At 35.6% G+C, this 13,727-nt stretch overlaps 1 protein-coding gene across 8 annotated transcripts in view; it reads right to left on the reverse strand.

Annotated features, from left to right (window-relative positions):
- DMD (dystrophin) overlaps positions 1-13,727 on the reverse strand; it is a 2,122,179-nt gene that overhangs the window by 683,021 nt on the left and 1,425,431 nt on the right. For all 8 annotated transcript variants that reach the window (XM_074323910.2, XM_074323908.2, XM_074323912.2 and 5 more), the window contains one exon: positions 735-843. In XM_074323910.2, coding sequence (XP_074180011.2) covers positions 735-843 — 109 coding nt within the window. The remainder of the gene's footprint in view (positions 1-734; positions 844-13,727) is intronic.

Consider the following 13,727-nt stretch of genomic DNA (forward strand, 5'->3'; position numbering starts at 1 on the left):
CCCTTGACCCCAGAAAACACTTCTTTTTTTCTTAAGTTTATTGGGGTGACATTGGTTAGTAACATTATATAGATTTCAGGTGTACAATTCTGTATTACATCATCTATAAATCACACTGTATGCTCACCACCCAGAGTCAGTTCTCCTTCCATCACCATATATTTGACCCTCTTGACCCTCTTCTGACGTCTGCCCTCTCCCCTTACCCTCTGGTAACCACTAAGCTGTTGTCTATGTCTGTGAGGTTTTGTTTGTTTATTGTCTTATCCATTTATTGCTCAGAAAACACTTTGGATGTCTCCATTTTGTCCCAGTGTGCAGCCCATGAGCAATGACTGGCTGCTTCAGGAATACACAGACCAGGCCCTCTCCTCTGCAATTCAGGACAGCTCTGCAGAGCAGCCAGGCTCTAAGGCTCCCGTGAAATGTGCTGAGGCCTCTGCTGCAGTCAAATCACCCTTCAGCCTCTTACGCTGTCTACTCCTGTGTGCCTTTCTTCATCATAGGTGCATCTCCAGAAAACACACTCCTATATGCTCTTGTCATCCAACACTCTGAATCAGAGTCTGTTTCCAAGGAACCTACTCTAAGACATTCTGTATAGTAAATAGCACAAAGGTTTATTCGTATTTTCAGAATTGCAACAAATTTTCCCTTTCACCCAGAGATCACCTCACTATTACGCTGTTGAGCAAATGGCTACAGACAAAGACAATGGGATTCAGAATACTTACAGGGTACAACAGTCGCCAGTCCAGGAGCTGGGCCAGGCTGCTTTGCCCTCAGCTCTTGAAGTAAATGGGTTACCACGTTCCACTCAGAGCTCAGATCTTCTAACTTCCTCTTTAATAGAAAAAAAGCACACCTGTTATTTATTTGATTGACATCTTGAAGATAACTAATTCATGAAGTTATTAATTCATTTTGTGAATACATTATTGTATTTCTGCTGCATTTCACTTCTCAATGAATTTTTCTAGGTAGAATTCCTTTCAAAGGTATCGTAATTATTTTAGCCAACCAGCCTAGAAATAGTCAGCAATTGCTGCATACAGGCTCTTGCTCCAGGCACAATTTCATTTAAAGGAAGTACAGACATTAATAAAAGCAAAACAAATAAACAAACAAACAAACAAAAAAACAGGACCATCTCAGCAAGTGGCTTGACTCTGAAACAGTATTGAGCATGTCTGCATATGCGGATTATCCAGAGAACATTAAATATATCCTGATATCCTGGTTCACCACAGATGAATTATCTTAGAATCTCCTGGAAGGAGGGGCTGTGATACACATGGGGATATGGCACTCAGCGTCCACATCAAGGACGGATTCTTGTCTCGAGTGGTGGAAAAGATGTCAGTAGACCTCCTTCAGTGGTCAGTCTCTTCAGGGACTATCCCAGCTGCACACAGCTGCCTCGCCCAAGGGCATGTCCTTCCCAGCCCTCCTTCAAGGTGAGGGTATACAAGCTCAATGTAGCTCAAAATGGGACAATTTTGAAGAGGCATTTAAGCTGCAGAACTCCCAGCGGAGTCACCCAAGTCTGTATAGGTCAGTAGCTTCCTGCTCGTGTACATTTAATAACTGGCTCTCTGGGGTGGGGTGGGAAGGAACACCCTGATTTTAATATTTGCCAATTTATGTGGTGTAAATACTCCCACCATAGCTACTTTCATTCAAGTTATCAAATGGCTCACAAAATGCCTGAAAATTTGACAGCAGTTCCTCATGAGCAGATACAAGCTGGCAGCAGTACTCCATTGGCTAGCTATAGGATTACGGCAGTCCCGCCTTATCCACAGGAGATATGTTCCAAGACCCCCAGTGGATGTCTGAAACCATGGATTGTACCAAATCCTATATATACTATGCTTTTTCCTATATGTATATACCTATAGAAAGTTTAATTTATAGATTAGGTGCAGTAAGAGATTAACAACAATAATAATGAAATAGAACAATTATAACCATGTGCTGTAGTAAAAGTTATGTGAATGGCTTTAGGAGATTATTAAGTAAAATAAGGGTTACTCGAACACAAGCACTGTGATGCTGTGACAGTCAACCCATTAACCAAGGGTTACTAAGTGACTAATGTGTGGGGAGCATATACAGTGTAAGTACACTGGACAAAGGGATGATTGACATCCTGGGCAGGACAGAGCAGGACGGCATGAGATTTCATCACGTTACTCAAGGTAGTGCAGAATTTAAAATTGATGAATTGTTTATTTCTGGAATTTTCCATTTAATACTTTTGGATCACAATTGACCACGGGGAACTGAAACCGTGAAAAGCGAAACTGGATAAGGGGGTATGACTATACTTATCGCCAATATAGTATGAGCAGAAGTACCATCTGTCAGTTCTGGGCTGAGGCTTTTAAAAAAGGAGTGAGGTTTCTCTTTCCTTTCCCACTGGCTGGAAGCGGAGGCCTTAAGGTCCTAGGGCAAAACTTCTCAATGGATTGGGGGTGGGGGAAGATGAACCCTAATACCATGGAATGGTGGCTCTCATTCTTAGGGATCATCAGAATCACCGAGAGGCCTTCTAGAGTCAGCAGGTCTTGGGGCTGAGAGCCAGGAACTGGCATTTCTAACGATTTTCCAGTTGATGCTGATGCGGACATCCAAAACCCAGCCGAAGGTGTCCCTTATACCTAATGAGTTACCTAAGCACCTACAATGGGCTAGATGTGCACCATCCTTGACAAAAATAAGAAAATAGGCCCTTAAATCATTTTCTATAGGAGTTACCGTGTTTCCCCGAAAATAAGACCTAGCCAGACCATCAGCTCTAATTCGTCTTTTGGAGCAAAAATTAATATAAGAACTGGTCTTATATTATAATATAATTATAATAAAAAAATATATATAATCTAATTATATATAATCTAATTATAAACTCATATTAGTATAAGACCCGAGCTTATATTATAGTGAAAAGTAAAATAAGACTGGGTCTTATATTAATTTTTGCTCCAAAAGACGCATTAGAGCTGATGGTCCGGCTAGGTCTTATTTTCGGGGAAACACGGTAATTCTGTTGAAAAGCTGTCAAAGGCATAAATACTAAAAATTTATCACTTCCTAATATAACTGTCATTATGCTCTTAAAGTTATTTATGTGTGTGTCTAACGTTATGCCAAATCTGGGCTTTTAATTTTTTTTCCCCCACAGTGTGTGTTGTTAAACATTAACTATCATACCGATGAATGTAACTCTTTTTATTTATGTAAACAAAAGCCTTGAATCCAAAAGCAAACAAAACATGCCTCTGATAAGTGAGGAAAACCACCATTGAAAGTCATGCCATATGGAAGATAATCTTCCATTCTGACATGAGAGCTAACCACTGAAAATTAAATATTATAAAAGACTAGTGAATTGACGTATATTTGGTCTCTTGATTCTCCTCCAAAGTTGCAGTCACTTCTCATGGACAGAATATTAAGAGCAAGTAGCAGTAAGCATGCTGATAACCAAAGGATAGATAATAGGGAGATCATAAACACAAAAGCAGATAACTAGAAAATGTAGTGATCTTTGTTATTTATTGAAGGGATAACAGTACCTCATGTGATGAAGTGTCATCATATATAATTTAACTTATAGGAAGTCACTTACATGTATATTTGCTGAGAGATAGAGACAGAGAGAGACAGATACTGATTAGAGATTGATTTAACTCCTGCTGTGATCTGCCGACTATTCTACCAAATACGCATATGGCTCCAGAGTGAGTGGGTGAGGAGAGATGGCATTTGCTGTTCCTTACATTTGGCTTAAATTCTACTTTCTTCTGATAGTGTAAGCATCTCACTGCCTTGAGTTTGAGTCTAATATTTAAAGGTATGCATTCATCTTACAACCTGGTTTCTAAAAGCAAATTAACTACTTCATCTCAGTCTCAACTGAAGAAAGAGGGATCTGCATATTCCATGTGCATCATTATATAATTAAATAAATCAACAATTGATGCTGATAATGACGCCCCTGAAAATTAGGAAAAGTTTAAATTACATTGTGTTTTCGAATCAGAAGTCCTGGATTTCAGTCCTAACTCATTACTACTGGTTGTGTGATTGTTGGCAAATCAGATAGGTCACTCAGATTTATCATCCCTGAAATATGGATACAACACTACCATGTAACTCATAGCTTTGTTGGAGAAACTAAATGAGATATTTTATGTGAAAAGAACTCTGTGAACTGTAAAGTACTATAAAATTGTTGGTTCGTTATTATGCCTGTTTAATGAAGCAAAACAGAAGATAGTCAATAAAAATTTTCACTGAAATAGTTAAAATGAAAATATTTCAATGCTTAAAGGACTAGGTTTTGGTTACGCTGAAAATAACATGTTTACATATTTAATTTCCTTTTATTAATACCTAAATTCTGAACAGTCTGTTCATTTATTCAAGTGTTATCTTGCCCACTGTTATTTCTAGGTGGGTAAAATAAGTGTTACTGTAATTTCAAATGCAGAGATTTGAAAAAGTAAGTAGTACCTTGAACGTACCATAAACACCTGAGGATACTGCAAAGTGTCAAAAATGCAGTAAGCTCAGAATTGTACTCTGAAAACTCTCATAATTATTAACAAATAACATCACATAAAATGGCTATAGATTTTCATTCAGGTGGTCACAAAAACAGTCTTGCAACTTCAAATATCTGTTGTACTTTAGAGGTGAAGTTGATTATTTATGGATTATGAAAGTTCTTTTTTGTTTGGTTTTGTTTTGCATTTTGGTCCTCTGACGTGCACCCATATTTTGTATTCTCTCATTTCCTTCTGTTAGGCTGTACAATTCTTTCAGGTAGCAGAAATGTTTGGCTGCAGCAACTAATGCATCATTCTTTACATAATAAACTTTAAGCAGCGCTCAATAAAAATCTGTAAAAGGTGATGATTCGCTAATCAGGTCAACAATCTACAACCGAATTTAAGGGAACCAAATATATGTCTAAATTCCAACATCTTTAAATATAAAATTAGTGGGGTAATAGTCATCAAGTCCTATTCTTGATTAGATTTCCAGAATTTTAAAACTTTGAATATGATTTCACTTATATGTGGAATCTAAACAAACAAAATAAACGAACAAACAAAACAGAAACCAACTCACAGATACAGAGAACAAACTGAAGATCTCCAGGTGGGAGGGGCCTGAGGGGGTTGGGTGAAAAGGGAGGAGGGATTAAAAAGTACAGATTGGTAGTTACAAAATAATCACAAGGATGTAAACTACAGCATAGGGAATATGGTCAATAATGTTGTAATAACTATGTATGGTGTCAGGTGGGTGCTAGACTTACTGGCATGATAACTTGTAAGTTATATACAAGTCTAATTATTATACTGCAAATCTGAAACTAATATAACATTGTATGTCAACCGTAATTGAAAATTCAAAAAAAACACAACATTAAAAAATAAAGCATTTGCAACACATTTAAATATAGAAAAAACAAACAAACCCTTGAATATGCTAATTAAATTGCAGATCCCCAGCGTTCCACACAAGGGCTCAAAACTCAACAGAGTGGATTCATATTTTATCCAAAGGGAGAAGTTTTGAGATCATTTTTTTTTAATGGCCAACTTTGTTTCATGATTGGCGACTTTTGCAGCTGACCATTATTTTCTATTGTATAAAATTTGCTTGGAAGTGGTCATTCAATATTAGTACAGTTATATCAAACAATGTGAAATTTCTTCTTTATGAAGAGCAGACATTAATTATAATAAAAAATGATTTCTGAATGTAGCTTTCCTTTTTAAATTTAAAATGGAATATATGTTTTAATCTCTTGAGTTTCGGATTTCTAAAATTTAAAAATCTTGTATTTCTCTCTTGTATCAATGTTTGGCATGTAATTATCTGTCACATGAATATATGAATCCACCTATGGCTGTATATACGCAGACATGCATGTGAATACTGTAATTGAAACATCTATATCTCTATAAGTGCAATTAAATACAACTGCAGACCAGAGGTGAAAGTCAAATATATAAAATGCTTGCCCAGTTCCAGCATGAGCTACTGAGTAAGTCTAAATTGAAACTTTACCTGCAAATATTTCCTTAGAAAGGAGTCAACTCCTTTTAGAGTTTTATATCTTTTGTATCTCAATTGTTTTATTTTGAACAACAAAGTTGCACAGTAGCCTGAAATAACCTCAAGAGATGTGAATTTTGGGATGCTTATGAAAGTCATATGACATAATTGGTTAATTTTAAAAAAAAGAAGATAAAGTTGATAAATCATTAGCAGTTATTCCTAGGGTATAACCTCACACTTAACAGTGGTGAAGGCCATTGTAAACAAGTTTTTTAAAGACAGTTTATTTTGATGGGGTGATAAATAATGTATATCTAAGAAAAATGAGAAGTTTCTCTCTCCTAATATTTTGTGAATGGGCAGTGAGGTTGGGGATAAAAATTCCATCGAGGAAGTGAAAAACAGCCCATTGGTAAGTGGCAGCTAGCTAGGCGTGAGGGTCCCAAATGAAAACAAAAAAAAAGTCACAGAAAATAAACAAGCTAGAGATAAGGCTACCCCAGAGCCAAGTTTGGAATGAGACAAAGACAAGGCCACTCTGCCATAAGAAAAATGACTAATATGAGGCACTGTTCTTTAACAGTGACAGCTCTTCCCTGCTTTAATCCCCTCACCTTCTAGATAAAAATTAAGACACCCGATCACCACATTGTGTCTTTACTTAATTTTAAATTTTATTTATTTTATTTTTCAATTACAGTTGACATTCAATATTGTATTAGTTTCAGCTGTATAGAATAGTGGTTAGACATTCATATAATTTATGAAGTCATATCCCAATTAGTCTAGTACTCACCTGGCACTATACATAGTTATTATAATATTATTGACTACATTCCCTATGCTGTACTATTCACACTATGCTCTACTAATCCCTGTATTTTGTAACTCACAATTTGTACTTCTATAATTCCTTCACCTTTCTCACCCAGCCCCCTAAACCTCCTTCCCATCTGCTAATCATCAGTTTGTTCTTTATCTATGAGTCTGTTTTTTTTTTCTGTTATGTTTATTTTGTTCCTTAGATTCCACATATAAGTGAGATCCTATGGCATTTGTCTTTCTCTGTCTGATTTATTTCATTTAGCATATTACCCTCTAGGTTCATCCATGTTGTTGCAAATGAAGATATTTCATTTTTTATGGCAGAGTAATACTCCATAGTATAAATGTACCACATCTTCTTTATCCAATCATCTATTGATAGGCATTTAGATTGCATCCGTATCTTGGCTATTGTAGATAGCTCTGCAGTGAACATAGGGGTGCATATATCTTTTCAAATTAGTGTTCTGGATTTCTTTGGCTAACTATCTAGAACTGAAATTACTGCGTCATAAGGTAGTCCTATTTTTAATTTTTTGAGGAATCTCCAAACTGTTTTCCATTGTGGCTGCACCAACTTGCAATCCCATCAACAGTGCATGAGGGTTCCCACCAAGCCAATTAAGCCAATTAAATCCAAACAAGCCAATTTAAAAAATGGGCAGAGGACCTGAAGAGACATTTCTCCAAAGAAGACATACAGATGGCCAATAGACATATGAGAAGATGCTCAATGTCACTAATCATCAGAGAAATGCAAATAAAAACCACAATGAGCTATCACCTCACACCCATCAGAATGATTGTCATCAACTGTGCTATATACCTGAAGCTGAAGCTGAATAATATCGAATGTCAACTATAATATATATACATATATATGTGTATATATATATGTGTGTGTGTATACATACATATATATACATATATATGTATGTATGTATATATATATATATATATATATATATATATATATATATATATATATATATATGTAGTTACAGGATGTGGAGTACAGCATAGGGAATAGAGTCAATGGAATTGTAACAGCTATACACAAAGTCAGAGGAGTAGTAGATTGGGGGAGGGGATTGCCACTTTGTGAGGGGTGTAAATATCTATTACATTGTTTTGTACACTTGAAACTAATTAGAAAAAAAAAGAAAAAAAGAATGGCTGCATCAATAAATCAAAAACCACGTGTTGGCAAGGATGTGGAGAAAAGGGAACCAAACTGACTGGTAGCATCTAATCCAGAAGTGGCTTCCACTTTCCTAATTTCTCCTTAGAATCATCTAGCCAGCCAAACTCTGTGAGCAGCTCTTTCCAATGCCCTCTTATTGAGATGCTCCACCGTCCCTTTGGGAAGCTTTCTCCCTTGCTGCAGTAAGCTAAAGAATCCTAAGTTTTTGATTATTGGCATGCTCCTAATTGTCTTTGGACAGAGAGCTTTAACGGCATCTTATGGGCGATTCAAACAATGCCATATTCCACATAACTTAGGAGGAAGATGGTGACTCCTAAAATTCTGGAATATACACATGAATAGTGTGAATCAACTTGCTTCATAAAATATAAATGTGGCAAAAGCAATTTTCTCATCAGTGTGTTATCTTATAAACTGTGAGAGTTCAAACGTGGAAGTGATACTCAATGAAGAAATAAAATATAATTAGACATTTGGCAATCTCATCCATATTCCTAAATGTTGATATCTACAAGTTACTCAAAAATATATTATAAGTTTTATTGTCTCAGTGGGAAAGTGAGGGCTCTCCTTATATTCAAGCATATGTGATTAGCATTTAATCAACCGACCTGTCATCATCTAAGACTTTTTCCTCATTTGTAAAGGTAACTTGTATTTTTTAAAAATGAAATTCTGCTACTCATGTATTAATAAATTATAGAATCTCTAATATTGTTTCTTTCTGTAATTCTTCTTCCAACTTTTTCTATCATCATTGACATGGAAAGTGGACCTGTACATTTTGAGGGGACTGACTTATGTCTGTTATCTCTCTATTGATTTCTGATATTACAAGAAAAAACAAGCTACGCCAGATAAATTAGATCATATGCCTGTAGATAATTTATAAAATCCAAATACTGTCATAATTATAATATTTAATTGGACAACGCTTTGACCAAGAAGATATCACTCAACCTACTATACCATATATAAATCTTCAGTCACATTTCTGTTGTGAATAATATATTAAAAATTATCAGACAAAAAAAATAAACCCTAAGGAAGTTTTTAGAAATGTTATGATGTTGATGTTGGCAGTAGAACAAACTTGCTGAGAAAAAAAAATTAAACAGCTTAATCTAGTTAATTGACAACAAAACAGCTGGGAAAATGAAACATCCCTGGTTATGACTGACTATAATTGAAAGTGACTAATGATGCTGTCATTTTGCAGCTTATATCTGAGGAAATGATGCCTGGAAGGTTATAATTGCTCTCTTGACCATTTGTCTACAGCAATTATTTTGTGTTAAAGGTTGTAGTGGAAACCTTTGGCCAAATACAGAATGCTCCGAACAACTACTTTTTCCGTTACATTTCAAAATAATTCAAAAGTAGTAATAAAACATATTATTAGATTCATGTGAGCAAGATTTTTTTTATAATCTAAAAGCAAAGCAAAGCAACTTGTTTCATCTTATCACTTCTGCAAATAACCAAGACATTTAAAATTTCATTAATGCTCTCAAATTCTAATATATGAGAAATGATATAAGTATTTTAAAATACATACACACACTTTAAAAAAATTAAACAGGAACAGTAGTGTTCTAAGTTAAAGAATGAGTATGAACAGAAGAAAATGTCATCTAAATGCTTAAGTTCAAGAGTTAAAAAAATTAAAAACCAAATAACAAATGCCTCATTTTTTTTTTGCGTTTGTCAATATTGTTGTTACTGATGACAGATGTTTTTGTTGCTTTTAAACTGCTAAACTGGGTGCTACTGAGGAACTAGTCACTCTGTAGAAAATAGAACCTATCAAATGATTTAATCAATAGTGTTATTGCAAAATATTTTTACCAAAGGTATAACTTAAACACATGTTAAACAATTTATCTAACTTATCCAACCAATATTCAACAATTTCTGAAGTTAAGATGAACAAACAATATATAAATCAAATGAAATAAATGTATTTGTATGTGTGTAGTGTGTGGGGAGGAAGGAAAAGAGGAAGGGACTGAGGAAGGGAGGAAAAGAGGGAGGGAGGGAGAAAAAGCGGAAGATGGGGAAAGAGGGGGAAGCAAAACAAAGATGCTTCTATCTTCGATCATACTATTCTGAGATTTTTCCAGTAATTTTGCATCAGAGATCTAGTGCTATATTTATGTCACTAGTAGAACTGTCTCATAATATATATTTGGCCTTTCATAGGAAGTCCTCAAAGAAAATAAAGAAGAAGTTGGTTAGTCAGGGATGACAAAACAAACAAACAAACAAAAAAACCAAAAACTGAAATTTCACCTTCTTTGAAAATTAAAGAAATCCTAGAGAATTTGATGAAGTGAAGAAAAAGGAAAAAAAAGAACAAAAAACTGAACACGGATGAGCCCGGGTCCCAAATAGGACTCAACTTGGGAGGCGAGCACAGGGGCTGAACAGACAGGTTGTCTGATACAGAATGTGGAGGTGCCAATAGACAGTTAATTTCCTAAGCAACAGAATCATTCTTCCATGTGTCCTTAATTAAAATGTCTGCAAGCAGTAGATGCACTAATTATCCATTTAAACACTCACTCTTATATACCACATCGTGAAGGATTTGCATTTTCTTTTTTAAGAATATCACTTTCTCCTTCATAATTGTTACAGTTTCCAAATGTATCTCCCCCTCAAAACAAAACCAAATTTCTTTCATGAAAATGTACTGCAGGCTGCTGGGACCCTTTTCACTTCTTTTAAGGGGTGAGAAATCTGACAGTTAAGGAGAAAAGGCATTAGGAAGAGCATAATCTAAAAATTTTGATATACAAAATCGAAGTTGAAAATAGGCTTTGTTTATGTGCTATCAGAGCAATGGATCATGCTTCAGAAAAAGCATCCCTAATCTTTAAAAAGCAGTTTATGATCCATGCAGAGATTTAAAATAGTTCCCATAGTTTATAACCTTCTTTGCTGGATTTCATGTTCGAAACTGTGAGGTCATTTTGGAGCCTCTAGTGTTTCAGGCTACCACAAGCCCCCGATAATGTTCAAGTGTTTCCAAGGTCATGGCTTGTATCAAAATTTTCATGGGAATCAACTATTCTCCACACCCCCAACCTCCCACATCAATCTTGCCCATTTGTCACTATCAACTTGATATGTTTAATCTTCTCCAAACCCAAGAGATAAATGGTAGAACAGGGATGAGTTTTTACTTAAGCTCAGCTTCTCCCAAATGAGTTGACTTGAGAGGAAACAGGGAAGAAGGGAATGAGAAAGGAAGGAAAGAAAGAAGAGAGCTAACTCTACAAATGGTTTTCAGGGACGCGAAAGAGAGGGAAAGTTAATACCTCCTTGCTTTTACTTTGATTTCATAAAGGTAATTCCCCTTTTACATCATTAATGTGACAGTAGAAAGTAGATATGCTCAGACATGGCAGGTTCTAGTTCTGATCTCAAAGTGGCCGAGGAGTTGAGGGTATGAGTGGAGGTATGATTAATCAGGATCAACTGGTGGATGGTTTACAAACAACGAAAATAAAAATTTGCTTGTTGACCTTCAAGTAAGACTTTTCCTTCGGGTTTTTTTTTTTTTTTTTACAAAGTCTCAAAAGTAAAAGCCAATTTCCCTTGCCCGAGGGGATATATCAGTAAAAATATTACTAAAGGTAATGTCTGCAAACTTACTACCTATGTTTTCTTCTAGGAGTTTTATGGTTTCAGGTCATACATTTAAGTCTTTAATCCACTTTGAATCCATTCTTGTGTATGGTGTAAGGAGGTATATCCCCTTGGGCAAAGGAAAAAAATAAAAAAATAAACATATGGGATTACATCAAACCAAAAAAATATTTTCACAGCTAGGAAACCATCAATAAAACAAAAAGATAACCTACTGAATGGGAGAAGACATTTGCCAGTGATACATCTATTAGGAGGTTAATATCCAAAGTTTATAAAAACCTGATATAACTCAACACAAAAAAAACCCCACAAACAACCCAATTAAAAAAATGGGTAGAGTACATGGAGAGGCATTTCTCTAAAGAGGACATACAGATGGCTAACAGACATATGAAAAAGTGCTCAACCTCACTAATCATTAGAGAAATGCAAATAAAAACCACAATGAGATACCACCTCACTCCTGTCAGAATGGCTATCATCAATAAGTCAAAAAACAAGTGTTGGAGAGGTTGTAGAGAAAAAGGAACCCTCATCCACTGTTGGTGGGAATGCAGACTGGTGCAGCCACTATGGAAAACAGTATGGAGGTATCTCAAGAAATTGAAAATGGAACTACCTTATGACCCAGAAATTCCACTCTTGGGTATCTAGCCACAGAAATCCAAAACAGCAATTCAAAAAAATATATGCACCCCTATGCTTATTGCAGCATTATTCACAATAGCCAAGATATGGAAACAACTGAAATGCCCATCAGTAGATGACTGGATTAAGAAACTGTGGTACATTTACATAATGGAGTATTACTCGGCCATAAAGTAGAATGAAATTCTACCATTTGCACTGATATAGATGGATGTAGAGAATATTATGCTAAGTGAAATAAGTCAGACTGAGAAAGACAAATACCATATGATCTCACTTATATGTAGAATATAAAGAACAGAATACATGAGCAAACTAAACAGAAACCGTCTCAGAGATATAGAGAAAAAACTGATAGTTGCTAGATGGGAGGGGGTAGAGCTGGGGGACAAGGTAAAGGGATTAGAAAGTACAAATTAGTAGTCACAATACAGTCATGGAGATATGAAATACAGTATGGGGAATATAATCAATAATGTTGTAAAGATCGTGTAAGATGCCAAATGGGCACAGGACTGATCAGGGGGATCACTTCATAGACTGTGTAGAGGCCTGACCACTGTGCTGTACACCTGAAGCTGAAGCTGAATAATATTGAATGTCAACCAGAATTAAATACATACATATATATGTATGTGTGTGTGTGTGTGAAATAGTAATGGGATGTTGAGTACAGCATAGGGAATCGAGTCAATAGAATTGTAACAGCTATATACAAAGTCAGAGGGGTAGTAGATTGGGCGTGGGGGGTTATCACTTTGTGAGGGGTGCAAATGTGTAACTATTACATTGTTTGTACATCTGAAACTAATAATAGTAATAATAATAATAATAATAGTAAAAACCAATTTAAATGTATATTTGTAATCTGTAACAATTGTACCAACCCCTGAGAGGATCAAAGAACAGCAGACAGAGGGGACCTACGAAATGGTCCCTTTGACAGTTTCAGTGCTGGCTACAGGAATCACTATGCTAACCAAGGAAGATGTCTGCTTGGGGACTGGCTTTCTTTAAAGTATCAACAGACACCCTGAAATTTGCTGAGTTCAGGACCTTCTGTAACTCTCCAACCTGAATACTGAATAGACAGCTACTTTATGAAAATTATACCAGGCTTGGAACTGGATGCCAATTATTATTATTTTTTTCAGATGTTAGGAGTGAGGCAACGTATTCCTGAATAAATGCCTATTGATATCTACAGAGAAATCTGTGCCTTTCAATATCCGGTGTTTAGATAGTGCATTTAGACTAAAACTTTAAATTCATCTAAGGAAAAGCCCCTTGTAAACTGTAAGGAAAACACACA

Source organism: Rhinolophus sinicus, chromosome 18, assembly GCF_057876585.1.
Source record: "Rhinolophus sinicus isolate RSI-liver-muscle chromosome 18, RSI-T2T, whole genome shotgun sequence".
Lineage (NCBI taxonomy): Eukaryota > Metazoa > Chordata > Mammalia > Chiroptera > Rhinolophidae > Rhinolophus > Rhinolophus sinicus.